We start from the raw sequence: 22,373 nt of genomic DNA on the forward strand, positions 1-22,373 counted from the left end.
GAGTAAAGTCATATGAAATAGATGAATAACTGGAAGGTCAGGCAGCACAGAGAAGCATTCGTTTCAGGTAGGATCTAGCGGCCGTTGAAGCCCAGAGGTCAGGCATCTTTCTCCAGCTGCTCGGTACCTCACGGCAGTGGAGCGCGAGTATGGCTGCCGCATGCTTTCAGTCAGTAGCACGGATCAGTTCTGTTGACAGCATCTTGGTTACCGGCTCCCTTCCTGGACACATACCACTCTGCACGTTTGGGGAGGGCCGCGCTTGGCATTTATATGCAGCAGCGAAAAGTGACCATTAACTTCTGATACGCCTCGCCTCTATTTTTTATAGACCACGTAAATCTCTATCAATAGCCGTCTAATGACAGACATTACATTACATTACATTACAGTCTTACATCTCCTTCGAGTGGGACTTGGGAGGAGGTGTGTCTTAAAACTGAGTCGAAAGTTCATTGGTTGCTCCCATGTGTCAACTGTCATTTTTAAACTCTATTGTCAGATGGATAAAGAAAAGCCAAAGTAAAACGAAAAAGAAAAGCCAAAGTAAAACGAAAAGAAAAGCCTTTGGCAAATATACGATGAAAAGCAATTGGCAAATGAATGAAGAAAAGCAATTGCTAAATAGTTTTTTAAAACGCAATTTAAAAGGTGCATTTAAAAATGTCTTATTAATGTACTGTTTTATTGTTACATTTAATTACATTTTAAACATAAATTAAATACATGATTTATTAATGCACAATTTTTATTGTTAAATATAATTACATTTTTAAACATGAATGAAATAAACACATTTAAATGTGTCTATTTATTTGTCCATTTATAAATTGTTTTCAAAATAATAGTTTGATCATTTATTTCTTCATTCTTTTTTAATCAGCACTCCGCGGCTTCAATAGTTGAGGAGAGGTGTACTTATACCTTTTTAAAACACCTGGACTTACGATGTTTGCCTGAAGATGATAAATCTTGTCAAATAAAACATCCCATAGATTTTGCAGTTTTAGTTGTAGGCCTATGGTACTTATAAGAAAAAAATAAAGCAAGTTCAAAGCTGATCCCGACAAGAGAATAACATTAGAATTTCATGGATTTCACAAAAATATTTTGTATATTTTCATTTATAAGCCAAATTATTTATCTTGTGTCTTCACTGTTCACAGTAATAATAAAAAAATAAAAAAAATAATCGATATCGGTACAATTACTTTGACAATGCACTTTGTTGCTGTATGTGTGATAATCTTTAGCTGTACTCATTTGGATTTAAACAGATTTCCATGACTTTTCCATTGGTTTGCAATTAAGGATTTTTAAAAATCACTTTATAGATTGCACTCATAAAGAGTAATTTCTTGCTGATCATAACCAGAAAAAATTACATTTACTATACACTGATCAGCCACAACATTAAAACCACCTGACTAATATTGTGTAGGTCCCCCTCGTGTCCAAAACAGTGCCAAACCGCATCTCAGAATAGCATCCCGAGATGATATACTTCTCACCAAAATTGTTCACAGTGGTTATCTGAGTTACCGTAGACTTTGTCAGCTCGAACCAGTCTGGCCATTCTCTGTTGACCTCTCTCATCAACAAGGCATTTCCATCCACAGAACTGCCGCTCACTGGATGTTTTTTGTTTTTGCCACCATTATGAGTAAATTCTAGAGACTGATGTGTGTGAAAATCCCAGGAGATAAGCAGTTACAGAAATACTCAAACCAACCCATCTGGCACCAACAATCACGCCATGCTTCAAATCACTGAGATCCCATTTTTTTCCCCATTCTGATGATTGATGTGAACATTAACTGAAGCTCCTAAGATGGGCTGGTTTGAGTATTTCTGTAACTGCTGATGTCCTGGGATTTTCATGCACAACAGTATCTAGAATTTACTCTGAATGGTACCAAAAACAAAAAAACATCCGGTGAGCGGCAGTTCTGCAGGCGGAGAGGTCAACAGAGAATGGCCAGATTGGTTCAAGCTGACAAAGTCTATGGTAACGCTGATAATCAATCTGTACAAATGTGGTGAGAAGAATAGCGTCTCAGATTGCTATTCTGAAATGCGGTTTGGAATTGTTTTGGCGGCACGAGGGGGACCTACACAATATTAGGCAGGTGGTTTTAATGTTGTGGCTGATCGGTGTATACATTTCCATAACATTTCCAGGCCTGGAAATCATTCATTTAAAATTCTTATAATTCCAGTTTTTCCATTATCATTGGAACCCTGTGAAGGTCAAGTGTGCAATTTCTGTGCCACTAACAGCACCAAACATTCCTACCACCCTTCTCGCCCCACCCACTGTCCTCTACTGTTCAGCCAAAGAGGTAGTCCTGCCTCAGACTTGCACCACTGACAGAGTCTTGACATGTTGGACCACTCAAACAATATTTTGATGGTACCACAGTGTTTAATGTTTTGTGATGTAAAGTGTCTTGATTTGAAGCATCACTGCACATTAAATTCTTTACATAACAATTACATATTTCAACTTGAATAAATGTAATAAATTCAGAAAGTTGCATCAAAACCAATGTTCATTAATAAAGTGCAGCTTTTTTGTGTGTTTGGAGACTTCTAAACAAGACGCATAATTGCTCTACTCTCTTTTAGCCACCAATCTTTATTAGGAAATGGTAAGTTTAATTTTAAAACTGTAATAAATAAATACAGAGAACTCATGAATACAGTCATATAATGTGGCTCTAGAATGTAAATCAAGAAGTTTATCAGTGTGGATTTGAAATAACTCCGTAGTTTATTTAGTAAAAATAAGCAGCTCGAAGCCAAGTGCAATTTAAAATCTTTCTGAAACAACTTACAGTACATGAGTGAGAAATAAAGGGGTTTCATAAACTCCCCATGTTAAATATCTCTCACTGGACTGTCACTCAATAAAGAGGCTTGTGTTTGATTTAATATGCATTGACAAGTGGAATATACTTGGGTTTAACCAACAGGCATTGTTGCAGGTGATAACTGACTAGCAGTGTTGCTTGAATTGTGTTGGCATTTCTTTATTCTTCACAGCTGTTTCTTACAGTAAAATAAGCTTAATCTACATTAATGTTTTATGTACATGCTCATGTAACATCCATTACATGGGTGAATTCCATTAAACCTGTGAACAAAATGTAAGTCATATTTTACCCCAAAATCAAAAGAAAGAAGTCATATTATTCTTAAAGTAAATGAAGTCTTTTTTCCATTGTGACTTTTTCCATAATCTCACAAATGTAAAAAAAAGTCAATGCAAAAATGCATTTATTTTTCTTTTAATGTTGGGGAGAAATGTGATCTGTACACGCTGATGAAATCCACCTACTTTAAGTACATAACTCGCAAAGCAGATTCTCACCCTGAAACACTGATTATACTTTTACACTCAGGGCATCTTTGTTTGCAAAATAACGTCATATATAGATATATTCAAATGAATAAAATTCCTCACACAGATGAAAGAAAAAGCTGAATAGGTTAGCATTTTACAGAGGTATAAAAAAAAAACCCATTGCATTCAATAGTGACAGTCAATAAATCTTTACTCCCTGAAAATAATGTAAAAACACCATGAGCGAAAAAGGAAAAGCTGCAATGCTATATTAAATGTAGATCTCTCCAACGAATCAGAATAGTGTGAACTTTTCCACTGCACTCAAGCCAAAGCTAAATAAATAAAGAGCCGAGAAAAAACAATGACTTCATAAAAGATCTTTTGTGGGATGTGTCTGTTCACTGTGGCTCATATAAATGCAATAGCTGCTTGAAAAAACTGACAGCAGCACATAAAGATGTTAGGCATTTTTATTACTGCTTGCAGTCAGGCTGATTTCATGCGCAGGCATGTGAAATGTGAATAATGTGGTGAGCCCCGCTGTTCGCATTATGCTTTTCTTAAAGCATCTGCCACTCAAAGGCAAACATGACGTTGAGTACTTCCAGGCTGCGGGCGATTTCTTCCAGGATGCAGTGCTGTTGCCACATAAGGAGCAACTTGTGGTAGCGCTCTGGACACAGATGCAGTGGGTTCCCTCGCCTGACACAGTACAAAAAAAAAAAAGGTTAGCATTAGTGCGAGATAGAAATTATTTGACATTGCGCATTTCGACATGCAAGTTGACTATCAGGGATGCACAATATATCTGTGAGCGTATCAGAATATGCTAATATTATCATTTATTTATTAACACCTTTGCCGGTATTGAAAGCAGATAAAGTGAGGTCTTATTACTCAGCTTTCTGAAATACTTGATTCTGATTAGTTAAATCGCAGCATTCTGGTGTGACATATTTTTGTATAGTGACCGCTAACCTGTATATTTAACCATTGTCCCAGGCAAAACATTTTCTTCATAGCTGTGCTAATTTTGCTTGTATGTCTCTCGTGTCGCTCTGTGTTGTCTCATCTCGCATAATAAAATAATTTCAACTGAAATCAATACTTCATGTCAATTTATTTATTTATTTGGTTAGTAGGTGTGTAACAGGGTTGCTGCAATTATTTAAATCAAATTTAAGGCAATTTAAAAACTTTTTAAGACCTGAACAAATAAAATTAATATCTTATGTCCATACCAGAAAAAATATACATAACTTAAAAATAAATCGTGTATCACAGATTATTTTACTTAAACAGGACGGGGCACACATTCAAGGCCTTAGAACTTGTAACACTGCTTATCAGCAAAACAGGGTATCTGCAAGTTTAAAATACTCAAGATTTTGACAAATTAGTTAACAGAAGAATTACATTTGATTATATGTATCATATTTAAATTGGTTTATGTATTACTATATCAATACCTACAAATTAGAGGTCGACAAACATAAAATATTACTGATACTGTTAATAAGGTTTTGGAATAAAGCCTATAACCAATTAGTTGACCGGTAGTTTTTAAAAAGTGATATATTGAATGTGTTAAAAAAATGTCTTAGCCTTTCCTTAAGCCCAAGGTATACTTTGGTCAGACGTGGACGCTCAGGACAGGTGATGCAAATTTTGTCATCAGCAGAGTGCTCAAGCACTGAACGTGCGCAGACGCTAAGCGTTCACGTCAAAACCAAAGTATACTTTGTGCTTTACTTTGACGAGCACAGACATAGAGGCTACAAGAGTCCAAATGAATGAAATGCCAGATGCTATTTATTTTATAACCAAAATACCAATAATAATTAGGAAATATCCAATTAACAAAATAGTTTTAATGATTATTATACAAAATACAAAATAAAATAAAGGCAAACAATTCTCTTACAATCAACCTCCAATAATAAAGAAGAGCAGTAATTCATCAACAGTAGATCATCATTCAACAAACAAATAAAATAAATGTGAGGTCCTCAAACCATATTTCAAACCGCTCTGAAATATCATGAGCTTCACATGTGCTTGGAGTACGTGAGAAAAAGACGGTACATTTATCTAATTAAATAGCAGCTCTTATGCGGTTCAATAATCCCTGATAGCACACGTACATCACCCTGATGTCTATTTGATATGTATTTACATCCTGAAGATGTTTTTTTTTTTTCATTTCTTTTACGTGTATAAGACGTATGTCAACAAGTATATCTCGGATGTCAGTAAGACATTCAGCAGATGTCTTTGTGACATTTATAATTTAGATTGTTTGTTTAAAAAAAAAAACTATTTTGGCATGCCCAATTCCCAATGCGCTCTAAGTCCTCGTGGTGGCGTAGTGACTCGCCTCAATCCGGGTGGGGGAGGACGAATCTCAGTTGCCTCCGCGTCTGAGACCGTCAATCCGCGCATCTTATCATGTGGATTGTTGTGCGCGTTACCGCGGCGACTTAGTGCTTGTGGAGGCTCACGTTATTCTCCGCGGCATCCACGCACAACTCACCACAGGCCCCACCAACAGCGAGAACCACATTATAGCGACCACGAGGAGGTTACCCCATGTGACTCTACAATCCCTAGAAATCGGGCCAATAGGTTGCTTAGGAAGCCTGACTGTCACTCAGCATGCCCTGGATTCGAACTTGCGACTCCAGGTGTTATAGTCAGCATCTTTACTCGCTGAGCTACCCAGACCCCCCATTTTATGCTTTCTTAATGTTCTCATAAACACTTATTTACCACTGGTTTGCATCAGCTAAAATACATAAGTTAGGTATGATTAAAACGTTGTTCACTAAGGATAAAAAAAGAAAACATTATCAAACTGCCTATATATGAACTTACACTATATTGCCAAAAGTATTCGCTCATCTGCCTTTAGACGCATATGAACTTAAGTGACATCCCATTCTTAATCCATAGGGTTTAATATGACGTCGGCCCACCCTTTGCAGCTATAACAGCTTCAACTCTTCTGGGAAGGCTTTCCACAAGGTTTAGGAGTGTGTTTATGGGAATTTTTGACCATTCTTCCAGAAGCGCATTTGTGAGGTCAGACACTGATGTTGGACGAGAAGGCCTGGCTCGCAGTCTTCGCTCTAATTCATCCCAAAGGTGCTCTGTCGGGTTGAGGTCAGGACTCTGTGCAGGCCAGTCAATTTCTTCCACACCAAACTCGCTCATCCATGTCTTTATGGACCTTGCTTTGTGCACTGGTGTGCAGTCATGTTGGAACAGGAAGGGGCCATCCCCAAACTGTTCCCACAAAGTTGGGAGCATGGAATTGTCCAAAATCTCTTGGTATGCTGAAGCATTCAGAGTTCCTTTCACTGGAACTAAGGGGCCAAGCCCAGCTCCTGAAAAACTACCCCACACCATAATCCCCCCTCCACCAAACTTCACAGTTGGCACAATGCAGTCAGACAAGTACCGTTCTCCTGGTAACCGCCAAACCCAGACTCGTCCATCAGATTGCCAGATGGAGAAGCGTGATTCGTCACTCCAGAGAACGCGTCTCCACTGCTCTAGAGTCCAGTGGCAGCGTGCTTTACACCACTGCATCCGACGCTTTGCAGTGCACTTGGTGATGTATGGCTTGGATGCAGCTGCTCGGCCATGGAAACCCATTCCATGAAGCTCTCTACGCACTGTTCTTGAGCTAATCTTGAGGCCACATGAACTTTGTAGGTCTGTAGCGATTGACTCTGCAGAAAGTTGGCGACCTCTGCGCACTATGCGCCTCAGCATCCGCTGACCCCGCGCTGTCATTTTACGTGGCCTACCACTTCGTGGCTGAGTTGCTGTCATTCCCAATCGCTTCCACTTTGTTATAATACCACTGACAGTTGACTGTGGAATATTTAGTAGCGAGGAAATTTCACGACTGGACTTGTTGCACAGGTAGCATCCTATCACAGTACCACGCTGGAATTCACTGAGCTCCTGAGAGCGGCCCATTCTTTCACAAATGTTTGTAGAAGCAGTCTGCATGCCTTGGTGTTTCATTTTATACACCTGTGGCCATGGAAGTGATTGGAACACCTGAATTCAATTATTTGGATGGGTGAGCGAATACTTTTGGCAATATAGTGTATTAAACAATAATAAATGATTTGCTAAAGTGAATAGAAACAAATAACATAAGGTTTATATGTAGCTTATTAATGTATTAATAATGTAGGAACAATAATTTATAAATGATCAATTAACTATAAATCAAATGCTTTACAAATACTTTATACCGTGTAGTTATTATAAAGTGTTACTGGAAAACTTAATTTAAGACATTTTAAGACTTGTTTTGTACAGTGTTATGTACAGTAAGCTGGTCGTTATTGCAAAATAAACTCTTTCTTGGTTAAACAAAACCCTTTTGTTTCACGTCAGGGTCCTGCTTCCCCTGTCAGTGTTTATTTTGTGATAATGACCTGCGGACTGTAAGCAAACAGATAATCATTTATTCTATGCTACATTTTTAAGTTACTAAAACGTCAAGCATTTTAATTATAATTTTAATGATTTCATGACTGATTTCACAATATAAAAATAATCATTGGTTAATGAATTTAGCATACATTTCTGTATCTGTGCATCCCTGGTTATTCTGCATTTATACAATATACTTTACCCAAGCTGAGGATCTGTTTCTCCATAGTCATCTAGGTAAGGTGCTGGATAGGGACTGCCTCGCGTCTTACTGGCCATCAAAACAATCTCGCACTCTCTAACCCTGCTCAAAAAAGACAGGAACAATATCTTTATTTATAGCAAGTAAAGAGTCATTTTGCAGACACTTTTACCCAAAATGCCTTACAGTAGACTTATTACAGGGACAAGTAAGAGCCTTGCTTAACCCTTATGTTGTGTTCTGTTCATTTTGACCCAGACACATTTTTTCTTACGTTTTTTTGTTGTTTTTTTACTTAATACAATTGGAATAAAATTCCTTGACTTTGTTCACATATGGTATCTGAAAACTTTTTTTTTTTTTTCCACTTTGTTACAGTTGTTGTGTTCCTTGTCAAAAATGACCGGCAATTGGAAATGAATGGATTAGACTACAAAATACAGACATATTAAGTGTTCAGGAGCATCCCAATCCTTAAGATGACCACATTTGCACACACAAAGTCCTCAGACCCGTGCACACAAACGACACACACACACACACACACATACACACACACACACACACACACACACACACACACAAACAAACACAATGTTGGTTGAGTGCCCTTTTGTGCATCGTCTTTCCATGTACACTTGAATATTTCAAGATCTACTTATCATATTATGTTGTGTTTGGGCTCATTTAAATCAGGATACTCTGCTGCAAGTTACGATATGTCATTGTCTATGTCTGTTTCAGAATGTAATAAGGAAAAACATGACCAAATGACACTCCTGTTTATTCTTTTTGTGTGTCTCAGTGGAAATTTCATACACTAATACTCACTGCAGTTTGGGCTCTGGATGAAAAAAATGTGCTCATTGTGTTCTACAAATTTAGACCTTTCCAATGATATATAACACATGGCATCTCATCTTTTTAATGGTTTTACTAACTCGGAATATAATTGTTGTGTTAACAAATTTGCAAATGATGAGAACGCATTGTAAAGTCCAGATTCTAAGCTTCAAAATGACACCTATTTTGTTCGATTAAGCAAGTGGTTATTAATTTATTAAGTAATTATTATATATTATATTATTTTTTGGTTTTCCATAGGGAGTGCCCCCACTAACCCGGTATGAGCTCAGTTCAATGAATCCTTCTATCAATATAGATATATATATATATATATATATATATATATATATATATATATTTAAAAATATGAAAGAAAAACAACAACAAAAAAAAAACCAAAGGAGTACAAAACCATAATTCATAATTACTAAAGAGGATGATAAAAAGATCTAATGCAATATCTTGTGGTGATATATGCAATATGAGAGATTTATAAAGAATCTTAGTGAGCCATAGTCATTTTTTTACAGGGAACACAAAATGTCTTAGCACAAAATGAACACACCACAAGGGTTGAGGACACAATGGTGATAGTGTGATAAATGCAACATTTGTCATTTAAAATATTTTTACACATCCCCAATCTTTTGCATGTTTGTTTATTAGATATTTGAATAATTTCATGATGCTTTCAGCAATCATTGAGTTTAATACTCTCAACTCCATTTAACAAATTTTACTATGTTAAAATCCCTTTCACAGAATTCCGCAGATTGTCCCTCAAAAGCAGTGTGGGCCTGGTGATTACTTCTGGATTGCATATTTAGGGGGTTCAAAAAAAATACAACCTTTCTTTAACCATCACACTTCATCACCACTGAGAAAGCTTTTTCAAATCAATTTCTATTCTGGGATAAAAAAATAAATCACATCCGCAGCGCTGCACAAATCCACTCTTTAAGACGCACAAGTAAACTCAGTTTTGCTTCTGCTCACCTGAGAAACAATCCCACTCCAGCCCCGCAGGTGGCAGCATGAGCCGTGCAGGCTCCCACCTCATCCCCGTTCAGCTGCACCTGACAGCAAGCGCTCTGCGCACACAGCGTGACTCCACAGAGCAGACACAGAGTAGGGTGCTTTCGCTCATCATCTGATGAGTTTGTGCATCTACAGGAGTCAGGAAGAGAGAAAAGATAGCGTGAGAGATGACATGGGCAGACCAGAGATAGAAGTGCAAGTACATTTATATGTAACTCACTGAATGCACATTATATGCACTTACTTAAAGTGACTAGCTTGATTAAGTAGCACGCTATAGTCCTCTGGAAGATCTATTAACCGGTTTCTCTTGCGGGGATACCTGAATATCAGAAATTCAAATAAATAATTCTTTCAATGAAGAGAGTATGTGTTAGATGGGGTAGTCCAACCAAAAATAAAGATTCTCTCATAATTTATTCACCTTCATGTTGTTCTAAATATATATGACTTCCTTTTTTCCATGGAACACACTAGATGACAGAATGACAGTATTTTCATACAATGAAAGTGAATAGGGATGCATTATATATCAGTGGCCATATCGGTATCGGTCCATTAAGAAAATGAGCCTAAATTAACCTATCTGCATGCAACACGTCTGCACGCAACAGACTTAAAAGGAATGTTCTGGGATTAATACAAGTTAAGCTAAATCGACAGCATGTGTGGCATAACGCTGATTACCACAAAAATGTATTTAGAATCATTCCTCCTTTTCTTTAAAAAAAAGCAAAGTGAGGCACTTACAATGGAAGTGAATGTGGCCAAATATTGGAGAGTTTAAACAGAGAAATGTGAAGCTGATCATTTTATAAAAGCACTTGCATTAATTCTTCTGTTAAAACTTGTGTATTATTTGAGCTGTACAGTTGTTTAAATTGTCATTTGTGTTTTAGGGTTTGTTGACATTACATCGTCATGGTAACGAAGTTGTAAAATTGGCTGTAACTTTACACAGAAAAGGCTTGTAAGTGATTTTATCACACTAAAATCATGTTTACACACATATCCTTTGTGTTTTGTGGCTATACTTTTGAAAAAGTGAGTATTTTAAGGTTAAAAAATTGGCCCCCATTCACTACCATTGTAAGTGCCTCACTGGAACCTCGATTTTAGCTTTTTTTTTTTTAAAAAGAGGAGGAACGAGTCAATTTATTTTTGTGGTAATCAACGTTATGCCACATGGTTTCAATTGAGCTTAACTTGTATTGAACCCGGAACATTCCTTTAAGAAGATAATTCTGGATCTGAGTAAACACTCAATTTTCAAGCCGAATGGCTCGAGTCAGTCTACACTGGATGCGTCAAAGCGAACGTTCTAAACCGTTTATTTATCTTGTTGGTAGGAGTAGCACCAACGCATACAGCGCAAAATGGAAAACGACATCTGTTTACTGTCAGCACGCTGCAAATGACGCTTCTAGTGTAGACAGCTTCATTGGTTATAACGGAACCTATTTGCTTTTGACGCAACGTAATGAGCTGCTTGTGTCCGATGTAGACAGGGTGTAAAGCTGGGTATGAAATTTGCACATGCCAAATGTGAGTACATTTTGTGCAGTGGCGGGTAATTTTGGTTTTCTGTCCGCTACTGTGGCAGGCGACCTGTAAGATATCTTGGAGTGACATATGAAAAGAAATGTCTTTAGGCACACAATTGTAAAGAATCATGATTGTATTTGAAGAACAGACTAAAGAAAAGCAGTCAGTGCGCGTGTCTGATTTGCTGTGTGTTTAGAGATTCAGTGGCGCTTTGCCGCTCACGCACAGTGCAAGTGCTTCTCGCGGAACACAAGCGTGTGAAAAGTTTTCACACTTTCTTCTCTGTCAGTTGTCTGGAAACATTTAGCCAAGACTAGTACACCGATCAGCCACAACATTAAAACTACCTGCCTAATATTGTGTAGGTCCCCCTCGTGCCGCCAAAACAGCGCCAACCCGCATCTCAGAATAGCATTCACCACAATTGTACACAGTGGTTATCTGAGTTACCGTAGACTTTGTCAGTTCAAACCAGTCCGGCCATTCTCTGTTGACCTCTCTCATCAACAAGGTGTTTCCGTCCACAGAACTGCTGCTCACTGAATGTTTTTTGTTTTTGGCACCATTCTGAGTAAATTCTTGAGACTGTTGTGTGTGAAAATCCCAGGAGATCAGCAGTTACAGAAATACTCAAACCAGCCCGTATGGCACTAACAATCATATATGTGATTATCTAATCAGCCAGTTGTGTGGCAACAATCCATAAAATCATGCAGATACAGGTCAGGAGTTGTTAAAATTGGGCATTCACAGTGGCTGGTGGGCAAAAAAAAAATTACTTTGTACCCTGATGTAAAGTCATGCTGTCCATGTTTACAGTCATTTTACAACTTGTTTACATTCCTTACTGTGGTCTTTTGACTGGTCTGAACTACTGTAAGTGTAATGCACTGTATTTATAAAAGTGGCTCACTAACCGTCGACAGACTTTTGGTTAATAAAAGAAAGTTGGCCGTAGGATTGTAACATGTATTTATTTAACTGGTTTAAAAGTACGCTATATTTGGTAAATGATTACAGGAAAAGAAAGATTTTGATGTTTCCTTGGAGTTTCCTTGTTTTTTGCAGTTGAACTTATTTTAAAAGCAGTTATCCACTGTACATTTTATTTTAATTTGAAGTGCTCTGGACATGGCTTTTTAAGGTGATAAGACATACAAAACATAGATTTATATCCAGATTAAGATTTATCTGCAAATACCGGCCTAAATCCTAAATCTACGTCATTATCGGCTGTCTATATAAGCCACAATTTCCATATCGGTGCATCCCTAAATGTGAATGGTGACTATGGTGACAAAACATGCACTTTTGTGTTCCACAGATGAAAGGAAGTCATACAAGTTTGAAACAACATGAGGGTGAATAAATTATGATAGAATTTTCATTTTTTGGGTGAACTGTCCCTTCAGCCGGAGGAGACGGTAAATTTAATCTAACCTGATGATATGCATTTCTCCTTTGAGGGCTTTGGATATGGCTGTATTTCCACACCACCTGAGGCACACACACAAAGCAACATAAATCAAAGTGAATCGTGGACAGATGGTATTACCAATTTAGAAATATACCGCAAGTCTATAATAAAACAATACATAATAAAAGGCAGCAGATTACAAAGATTTAACATAGTTAAGGGCTGTTTTAAGGCACAATATTGTAGATACACTTGGCGCACTAATATTCAATTTAAATGTTAGTGTGGTCAGAGGTGTGTGTGTGTGTGTGTGTGTGTGTGTGTGTGTGTGTGTGTGTGTGTTCTTAGCTTTAGTTTGGAGACAAATTTGTACCCAGAAGTGAGTAAAATTGGACAAAACCTCCCTTTGGGGACACTTTGGGATGTTCTCATTTGGTTAAACAATCCATTCACAAATTAAATAATGATTTTTAAAATTCTAATAATGCTCAAATTTTTCTGTTAGGGTTAGGTTTTTGTTAGCTTTATATAAAATAATAGAAGTATATGGTATGTTCCCATTTAGATGGTGTGTGTGTGTTTGTGTGTAGACTATTTTACAATGGCTTTGAACATGGCACATCCAATTAGACTTCAGAGTTGGAATAATCTAATTTATAATAAACATTTTGTACAACTATGTCACCTGACTCTAGGTAGTATGAGTGTCTGGTTTGGTTTGTACCTCTTTATTAAGGGGGTTATCACGTCCCTGTGGTCCTGAAACAATTGAAATAGGTTGCAGGGCAAGGCGAGATAACTACACAGCAGAGGCAGCTCACTTTCTGGTGATTCTGAAAAAGAGAAGAACTTTTTTCCTATTGCTATTTTCCTACTGAACATGCAGTCTTCTGCCTTAACAATGCAGCATGTTAACAATGACATACCATCAAAATACTCATATGCATTTAAAATCAACTTAATATGCATACTGTGAACCATATTTTATACTAAAATAAACATAACAAATGACTGAAATTTAATATATAAACCATATGAGTCATTTATGGTTGCACACTAGGTACTGCACTGCATACCATGTCAAAAATAGTATGGACTATAAAGTATATACATACATATCACTACAGTGTATTAGCGCATGTTGAATAGAACATGTGGAATAAATGAGGCAACCTGTAATACTGGAGAGCTCCTCTGGAGGGGGCACTCCTGTAAGGCAATTAAAGAACAGAGCGGCACAGCGCAGGAAGGGCATCACACCTATCTTTACTCCCTCTGCAACTGTGGAGCCAGATACACCAGTCCTCAACCTGAAAACAAACATAATCTTTACCCGCATGATAAATGTCTCTGACAGTATGAGGTACTTTCCATGAGCAGGGTACAAAATATGGGCTGAAAAAAACCTTTTCTACAAATGGTCAATAAAAGGAGGTGCTTAACGTTCAGAAAATATTGATAGTCAAACTTAGGAGGTCAAACTAAATATTTTTATGAGTTATTTTATTTTCCATTAATTTTCAATGGGGTTTGTAATTTTTGCAGCCCTGTTACTAAATGTGGGACATGCCTAAATACGGTTTAAAAACCTGATTTCCATTACTGTGAAATTTTCTAGATAATAAACATTAAATGAATATCTATATTAAATAGAAATAATAGAAAATATAATTTAAAAAAATGTCAGAATGGGGATAGCAAGTTTGGGACCAAATGTTGGTTTTTAATCTGATAAACTTATATTTCCCATAATTTTTTTTTTAAATAATTTTTTCTTGCAATAACTTGGGCTGCATACTGAGCTTGACAAATGCAATCAACACAAAAATATTTGTTAAACAATTTGAACATTTGGAATGGAATATTTACTCATCTTCTCACCACGCTGTAGAAAACGTCCAAATAATGTTACTTCTTGGGTGGTAGAATTTTTAGGAATTTAAAATTTGTTATTATCATGCCATAACAGGTGCGGTAACAAATGTGGAGCAGCTAAATATTATGTTTTCGGCAATTATATGACATTATAATATTTAAAAATAGTTTCAACAGACAGCGTCAAAATGATGACACTGCTGAATGATTTTTATTGTTGGATACAATCAAGAAGGTCACGATCTTTGAGAAGGGACAGGCCAAAAAGAATATCACCATTTTAAAATGGGAATATAGACATTTGATGTGTTTAAAACTACCTACTTCTCATGCTAGGCTAATTTTATGTTATACAATAGTTTATTTAACATATCTAAAAAAAAACCTGCTATGGGAGACATAAGTACCGTGAACTCACCCATCAGTGTGTTGAGATACAGTAGAGTAGAGCATTGCTGCGGCCTGAGCTTCATCTCCCTCGTCTCCTCCTCCTGTCACAGCACAATCTGATAATACACACACACACACACACACACACACACACATGCGCGCACACACCATTACACCCAATACGAAACTGAAATTGCTGCAAAAAACACATTTCCATATGGTTTTGTCTGAACAGCTGCCACAATAACAGATCTGGATAATCTCTAGGCCTATCCATACCAAGTCTAATTTTCAGCACAAAAACTTGAAATGAAACAATGCATCTCAATGAACGCACATTACACTGCAGTGATCCATCATCTTTTTATTTAGAGACCACGTCCATTTTTTTAAGTGCTTATAAAGTGTTCAGCGAACTTTGAGGTATCCAAACACTGAAAATCAGCATTGGACCCAGTGTGAATAGTTTCAATGTGAAATACTTGTGAATATATTATACTTTTTGTTGATTAGTTTGGCACCTAACTACTGATCTGTGCAGTCTGTTTACAATAACATACCACTCATACTGATATGAATCCACAATGCTACTATAATTTACCAAATATATAATATACAGTCAGAGCTATTCAGCTGGGGTAATATTTCCCATAGTTCCAATCTGACTCCATGTAAACAGGCTTTTAGCATTGCGTATGTGTGTGTTTACCGTGCAAGGCCAGCAGGACCTGCAGCATGTGTCCCATAGTGAGAAGGTGCAGAAGGTGGAGGTGATTGTATGCAGTGCTGATTATAGACGGCTGCAAGTCTACAGCCTCTTCCTGATACAGTGCTGGGATAGACAGGACCAGCCCCACCTGGGTACAACAGTCACAACATGTAGTCCAACAACAGATTAGTTCAGTTCAACAACTCAGCTAACTTAACTAGTTACTCAAAATGATAAATCAAAGTAAGAAAAAAATGACATTTTAAAGACAAATAGATTTGTATATTTTCTTAAGAAATTGCCCGTGCAAACGTCCCCTCCATAATGCTATGTTGCAGTGGGTGCTTGCCAGAAGGTTGCCATGTAGTAGCTAAGGTATTCAAGTGATTTTATAGTGTGCTGCTATGTAGTTGCTAGGGTGTACTGGGAGTCCACCCTCAAGTCTCTATGATCCAGAGATAAGACTTAATTTCCTCCTTCAAAGTAAGTCTATGAGATGTTTTTTTTTTTTTTTTACATCCGTTTTATTGTCTACTAGGCACAAATTGCAAGTCAGATCACTTAGAAAAATAATAAAACTCTACTCAGATGTGTTAAAATTCTTAAGCATACATATGAGTAATAGTTACAGTGAAGAAAATGTAACATTCAATTACTGTAATAATGTGAAAGTTTAAAAATAAAATTACATAAAAAAGACCCTTTATACTTTATTAAATGTCCCTTATCTTATTGTGCAAGATTCAAAAAATATATATAATAAAAATATTCCCCACCTGTTAAACAAGTTATCAACCAATAATATAATTTAAAATCATAATTTTCTATTTATCTTTTTTTTTTTTTTTCTTCACAATGCAATCAAACCCTAAAGGATGAAAACCAAGTCCCGTCCTACATAATTTTCTATGGAATATTCTGTTTTAAATGGAAAAATGGCACATCATGGAAGCTAAATTGTTGCAAATGCAGTTTCTAGGGGCTTAGATTCTAATTTACAGTAATAATAAAAAAAAAAACTTACCATAAGATGAAAGAAATCCACTTCTAATATTGATGGTGTTTCTTCTACATTAGGAACAGGTAACAAGACTGGAGAGAGACAAAGAAAACGACTGCATGAGTGAGAAATATCAACATCCACTCGTTGTCTCTCTCTCATAAATCCAACATATACACACACACACACACCTGCTAACATGTTAGCAAAATGCTTCTGTACGACAGCTTGACTGCTCTTCAGCCTCTGAGCTGCTGAGAACTGCACCACTGCTTTGAGTCCAGAAAGCTGAAAAAAAAAAAAGAATATTGTTTTACAAATTAACTTCATACTAAACTGCACCAAACGCATACTGATCTACAGCAGCAGAGCCAAAACACACCTGTCTGTTTTGGAGGGAGCCGAACAGTGCTTTCCCCTCTTCTTGTAACATGTTCTCTACAGAAAGAGGCAAAAAAAATGTAATCAGACGGCACATGACTAAACAAAAAGAAATATGAGGGAAATCATTAGAGGAGTGTATTACCGACGGCCTGGATGGTGTAGGCACAGGTGTTCCAGGACATGACTGGCACATATGGGCACAGATCATTGGGGGCAGTCTGCAGACCCACCCTGTGCACTGTGGTCGCACAGACCCCTAACATCTCTGTGATACTACGGGAGAACTTTGGCCTAATCAGAAACGGAGAGTTAGCATGGCATAGCATAGCATAGCATAACATAGCATAGCATAGCATAAACAAACATAAGCACAGCATAGCATAACATAACATAGCATAGCATAACAGAACATACTAGTTAGTAATAACACAAATTTGCCACAATATACATATTTTATTTTTAAAAACAATGTGAAATAAAAATTTACCCTGTTAACTTTCTTGTATGAATCTCAGGAAAACATATTTTACCCCATATCAATAGTAAAAAATAAGAAACAATTTTTCACTAAGAAAACAAAGCATGTGAGGAGTTTCAAATCATGATCGTGCCTGGAGACTGCAGATGCCAATATTTATAGTGAAAAGGAGCTACATTTTAGTCTGTTTTTTCACCCAAAATGTTTCAGAAGACATTTATAAAACCACTTCAGTCATATTACATTTTATGCCGCCTTTATGTACTTTTTTGGAGCTTTAATGTGTTGGTCCCCATTGACTTGCGCAAAATGGATATATTCATGTCATACTTCCATCAAAATATCTTTGTTTGTCTTCCGCAGAAGAACGAAAGTAATATGAGATTGAGACAGCATAAGGGTGAGTAAATGATAAGAGAATTATAATTTTTGGGTGAACTTTAAGAACATTCTCCTTCCCAAATCTAATTTATGTATTGTGTCCAGGTGTTTTATTTATTTATTTTTTTTTAATTCTCATTATTCTCAGTGATGATTCTTATTATTATTTACATTTTATTTATTATTTATAATTAAAATAAGGATTTTGTGTTTTTAGATTTTTTGGGGGAACAAGGATTTATAAATAAGAATTTTAAATTTAAAACAGCATAAAGACAGTAAAAAATACTACTAAATAATTTAAATAACTGATATAATTTGTCATTTTCTATTTTTATTTCTTTTTGTTTTGTTGTGGTAAAATATGTCTCTCTCTCTCTCTCCGACACAAACTAATCTTTTCTGCTGAAAAATAATATTAACCAATCACAGCATAACATGTTTCCCTCCAATCAAATCCTAATGCATAAAAGTCCTACCCTACGTTACTGTCCACTGAATATTTTGATTTCCTGCTGAATACTGCGTTTTTCTCTGAAATGTTACGTTTCGTTATGTGTTGCGAATGTGTTTCATGTTGCCTTTAATAAAGACCCATTTGCTGAGAGACTCACGTCTCTTGAACTCCAAAACTGAGAATGGATCTGAAATCTGCTTGATCCTCTTCAAAAAGTGCTGTCGCTTCATTTGCCATTGCGTCATTGTTACTCTCTGTAAATACAAACGCAGCAATCTGAATTAAGTAGCTCAAGTTGTGTATTGATTGAGAAGGTATATCCAGCAAGAATCAGTCTTGACTCTCACCAGGTTCCTGTGCAGCTCTCAGTCCTTTAATCCGAGAAAACACGATCTGAATCCAGCGCGCAAGAGTGAGATGCTGGCCAACTAACTCGGCACTCTCACTGAGAGAAACAAAATGACAGAGGGGAAGAAATTTCATACATGAATCATTAAGTGTAAAAATCCAAAGCTGACTTAAAAGGAATAGTTCACCCAAAAATGAATCCACTCAATTAATCTTTTTCGTTCCAAACTGTATGACCTCCTTACTCAGTACACAAAAGTAGTATGTTAGTCTCAGTCAATTTTCACTTTCGTTGCATCTTTTTTTATATGATAAAAGTTAATTGAGACTGAAGCTGTCAATCTGCCAACATCTCCTTTTGTGTTCCAAGGAAAAAAGAATGTCATACATGTGTGGAACAACATGAGGGTGAATAAATGATAGAGTTTTCATTGTTTTTTTTCTCCCTAATTTGATATGCCCAATTCCCAATGTGCTCTAGGTCCTCGTGGTGGCGTAGTGACTCGCCTCAATCTGGGTGGCGGAGGACAAATCTCAGTTGCCTCCGTGTCTGAGACCGTCAATCCACGCATCTTATCACGTGGCTTGTTGAGCGCGTTACCGCGGAGACCTAGCGTGTGTGGAGGCTCGCGCTATTCTCCGCGGCATCCACGCACAACTCACCGCGCGCCCCACCGAGAGTGAGAACCACATTATAGTGACCACGAGGAGGTTACCCAATGTGACTCTACCCACCCTAGCAACCGGGCCAATTGGTTGCTTAGGAAGCCTAACTGGAGTCACTCAGCACGCCCTGGATTCAAACTTGCGACTCCAGGTGTGGTAGTCAGCGTCTTTACTTGCTGCAGTTTTGAACTATCCCTTTAGATTGATAGTAATGAATTAAGTAGAGGTGTTGTACTAGTTGAGCTTGCTGGGCTCCATGGGGATGAGAGGAATAACAGTGTTACAGAGGGATTTGCAGAGTGGACACATGTACTCTCCATTCTCCAGGTCTATGATCAGTTCAGCATGCAGCCGATTCCGAGTGGTATTCTGCACTGCCTCAAAGTACCTGCACAGAGAACGAAATAGTGCCATGTGCATTTACTGTAAATGCTCAGAGGATCAGGAAGCCATGATATCTATCAAACCTATAAATGTAAACCTATATAAAAAAATAATAAAAATAAAAATAAAAAGATGCACTCACCAAAGCACAAACACAGAGCTAATTTATCAGGCAGCTGCAATGCTGTTTGTACATTTTTATTTCTGTGTACATGGGAAATAATGAACCAAGTTGTTTCAATGAATTGTAAGCACTGACTCACTTTTGCCAGCAGGTGGCATGCATTACATGTCCACAGCTGCCAGTGTGTGTGCCCACAGCCAGATCAGGGGGCATAAACATGGGGTAGTGGTTTTCTGTTAAACAAAAATGTTTAAGATTCCACATCGCATTATACATGCATTACATCACAGGAAGCGTATTTAATATCGTTCACCTTTAGCAGAGAGTGTCTTGCCCCGGCACTGGGTGAGCACTGTAGATCTTTGTACACAGGCTGTGAGGACCATGGCAGGTGCCCAAGCTTGAACCTCCTGCTCCTCCTGACACAGGATGCAGGTCAAAGCCCCCCAGTCTGTGGAACATAAACCCTGCTGTGGTCCCACGGCCACTCTGCTGTCATCCACATCCATCCCAAAACTGCATAGAGACGACACAGAAAAATTAATTAGCTGGTAACATCGCTACATTTGTGTTTGCAGAAATGACATCAAATATCTGTAATGATGAAGCTTTTGTTACAGAGGAAAGGTTAAGGCAATAGCCATAAATTTACATAAAAGATAGCATATTTGCACATATGTTCTTTTTTTGTCTTATTGTACATTTCTATATACATTTCAGTTATTTTTATTGTATTTTATCATCTGTGTCTTGTTGTTTTCTCTGTGCACTGGACGCTTCTGTCACCAAGAAAAATTCCTTGTGTAAGCATACTTTGCAATAAAGCTCATTCTGATTCTGAAAGAAAGAAAAAAAAAAGAAAGAAAAAAGAAAGAACGAAAAGAAAAATTAATAAAAAGAAAAAATATCAACATTTACAATGAAGGAACAAACTAAAGAACAGACAAAAGAACAAAGGAATGGTCTAAAGAATTAACTAAGGAACACAAAAGATCAAACAAAGGAACTGACTAAAAACTAAGGGACAAACAAAAACAAAGAAAAAACTGGTCTTTTTACTTGAAACACTGGCAGAGTGAGGACAGAAGACAGACAGCGGGTGTGGCGTCAGGCCTCAGAGAGGCGTTTATTTGAAATAATAAACATGAAATGTCCAAGGGAGAATTCATGTGTTAGTGGGGGAAAGTGTCCAAAATAAAGGGGAATCTGGCATCCTTGCAGTGGATGGGGAGTGTCCAAAGGAATGGTCCAGGACGTGGGGGTAGGGTCGGACGGCCGCAATGCGCTCGCCTCCGTGGTGGTTTCTGTGGCGGCCTGTCTTCCTAGCCTGGCGGCCGTGACGCGCAGTTACACAAAGTTATTCTGCTCATGTTTCAGAAAAAAGGCCCAACGAACAAAAGAACAGACCAAAGAAAGGACAAAAGCAAAAACTAACGAAGAAACAGAGAAAATACAAAAGAAAAAGAATGTTCGAAAAAACTGACATAGAAGAAAGAGCGGAAGAAATAGTGAAAGAAAGAAAAGATCTCTCCTCACCTCTTCACAGAGGTGGCTGCTTCGCTCTGACTCAAGCTCTCAGGCACATTGTCATAAAGCATCTTGTTGGACTCAATGAAGTTTTTCTGCATGGCAGACATCTGAGCCATGATCTTCTGCCTGTGTGCTTTAGCAGCCTCTGCCTTTCGCTTCCGCTCTGCTTTCTCTTTATCCTGAACAGTCTAAAAAGAGAGAAGAGCCATCTTTACACTTTAAAGGGATTGAGATTCAATTAAGAGCTGCATTTAACCAGAGCTCACTGTAAATTCACAATACCTCCTCTGATTTGCTCTGATCCATTGCAAATGAAGAAGCTACAGCGCCTGATTTCAGCCGAAGACACTTCACCACTTCAAACATCTTTCAGGAATGGAAAAACATTCATTTAATTAACCAATCAATTAAATACATGTCAAAATCAATGACTTGCCCACATTTATACCTGTAAGTTCCAAGCAATCATGTCTTTCTGAGCTTCAAGGGAAGGTAAAGACTTCATTTTGTTCAGGAAGTGGAACAACGATTTGCCATGTTCAGAACCAGTTACTGAAAATACAAAAACACATTTTTACATATCAGCTACTGCATAAAAAGTAAAACGATAAGAGAGATGGGAAATTATTATCGCTACAGTACAGTACAGAATTTGTAGTTTCAACTCAATTTCATGACTGGCAAAAAATACAAAGGCTACATGCCTTTGTTCAAATTTTAACTTGTTTTTATACAAACATTTTAAAGTGTATTTAAAGGTGCTGTAAGCGTTTTCAGCCGTTCTACTTCCACGAG

At 37.4% G+C, this 22,373-nt stretch overlaps 1 protein-coding gene across 2 annotated transcripts in view; it reads right to left on the bottom strand.

The window, feature by feature from the left end:
* Nucleotides 1–3,011: 3,011 nt before the first annotated feature.
* Nucleotides 3,012–22,373, bottom strand: part of ubr1 (ubiquitin protein ligase E3 component n-recognin 1) — a 68,408-nt gene continuing 49,046 nt past the window's right edge. For both annotated transcript variants that reach the window (XM_051722879.1, XM_051722880.1), the window contains exons 27-47: nt 22,027–22,130; nt 21,861–21,944; nt 21,585–21,766; nt 20,362–20,564; nt 20,188–20,281; nt 19,776–19,928; nt 18,874–18,971; nt 18,684–18,780; nt 17,353–17,501; nt 17,209–17,264; nt 17,018–17,114; nt 16,851–16,918; nt 15,827–15,974; nt 15,146–15,233; nt 14,026–14,162; nt 13,577–13,685; nt 12,876–12,932; nt 10,135–10,212; nt 9,849–10,019; nt 8,007–8,108; nt 3,012–4,051 (exon numbers count right to left, since the gene is read on the bottom strand). In XM_051722879.1, the coding sequence (XP_051578839.1) occupies nt 3,910–4,051; nt 8,007–8,108; nt 9,849–10,019; nt 10,135–10,212; nt 12,876–12,932; nt 13,577–13,685; nt 14,026–14,162; nt 15,146–15,233; nt 15,827–15,974; nt 16,851–16,918; nt 17,018–17,114; nt 17,209–17,264; nt 17,353–17,501; nt 18,684–18,780; nt 18,874–18,971; nt 19,776–19,928; nt 20,188–20,281; nt 20,362–20,564; nt 21,585–21,766; nt 21,861–21,944; nt 22,027–22,130 (2,417 nt within the window). In that variant the 3' untranslated portion in view covers nt 3,012–3,909. The remainder of the gene's footprint in view (nt 4,052–8,006; nt 8,109–9,848; nt 10,020–10,134; nt 10,213–12,875; nt 12,933–13,576; nt 13,686–14,025; nt 14,163–15,145; nt 15,234–15,826; nt 15,975–16,850; nt 16,919–17,017; nt 17,115–17,208; nt 17,265–17,352; nt 17,502–18,683; nt 18,781–18,873; nt 18,972–19,775; nt 19,929–20,187; nt 20,282–20,361; nt 20,565–21,584; nt 21,767–21,860; nt 21,945–22,026; nt 22,131–22,373) is intronic.

Source organism: Myxocyprinus asiaticus, chromosome 17 (assembly GCF_019703515.2).
Source record: "Myxocyprinus asiaticus isolate MX2 ecotype Aquarium Trade chromosome 17, UBuf_Myxa_2, whole genome shotgun sequence".
Taxonomy (NCBI): Eukaryota; Metazoa; Chordata; class Actinopteri; order Cypriniformes; family Catostomidae; genus Myxocyprinus; species Myxocyprinus asiaticus.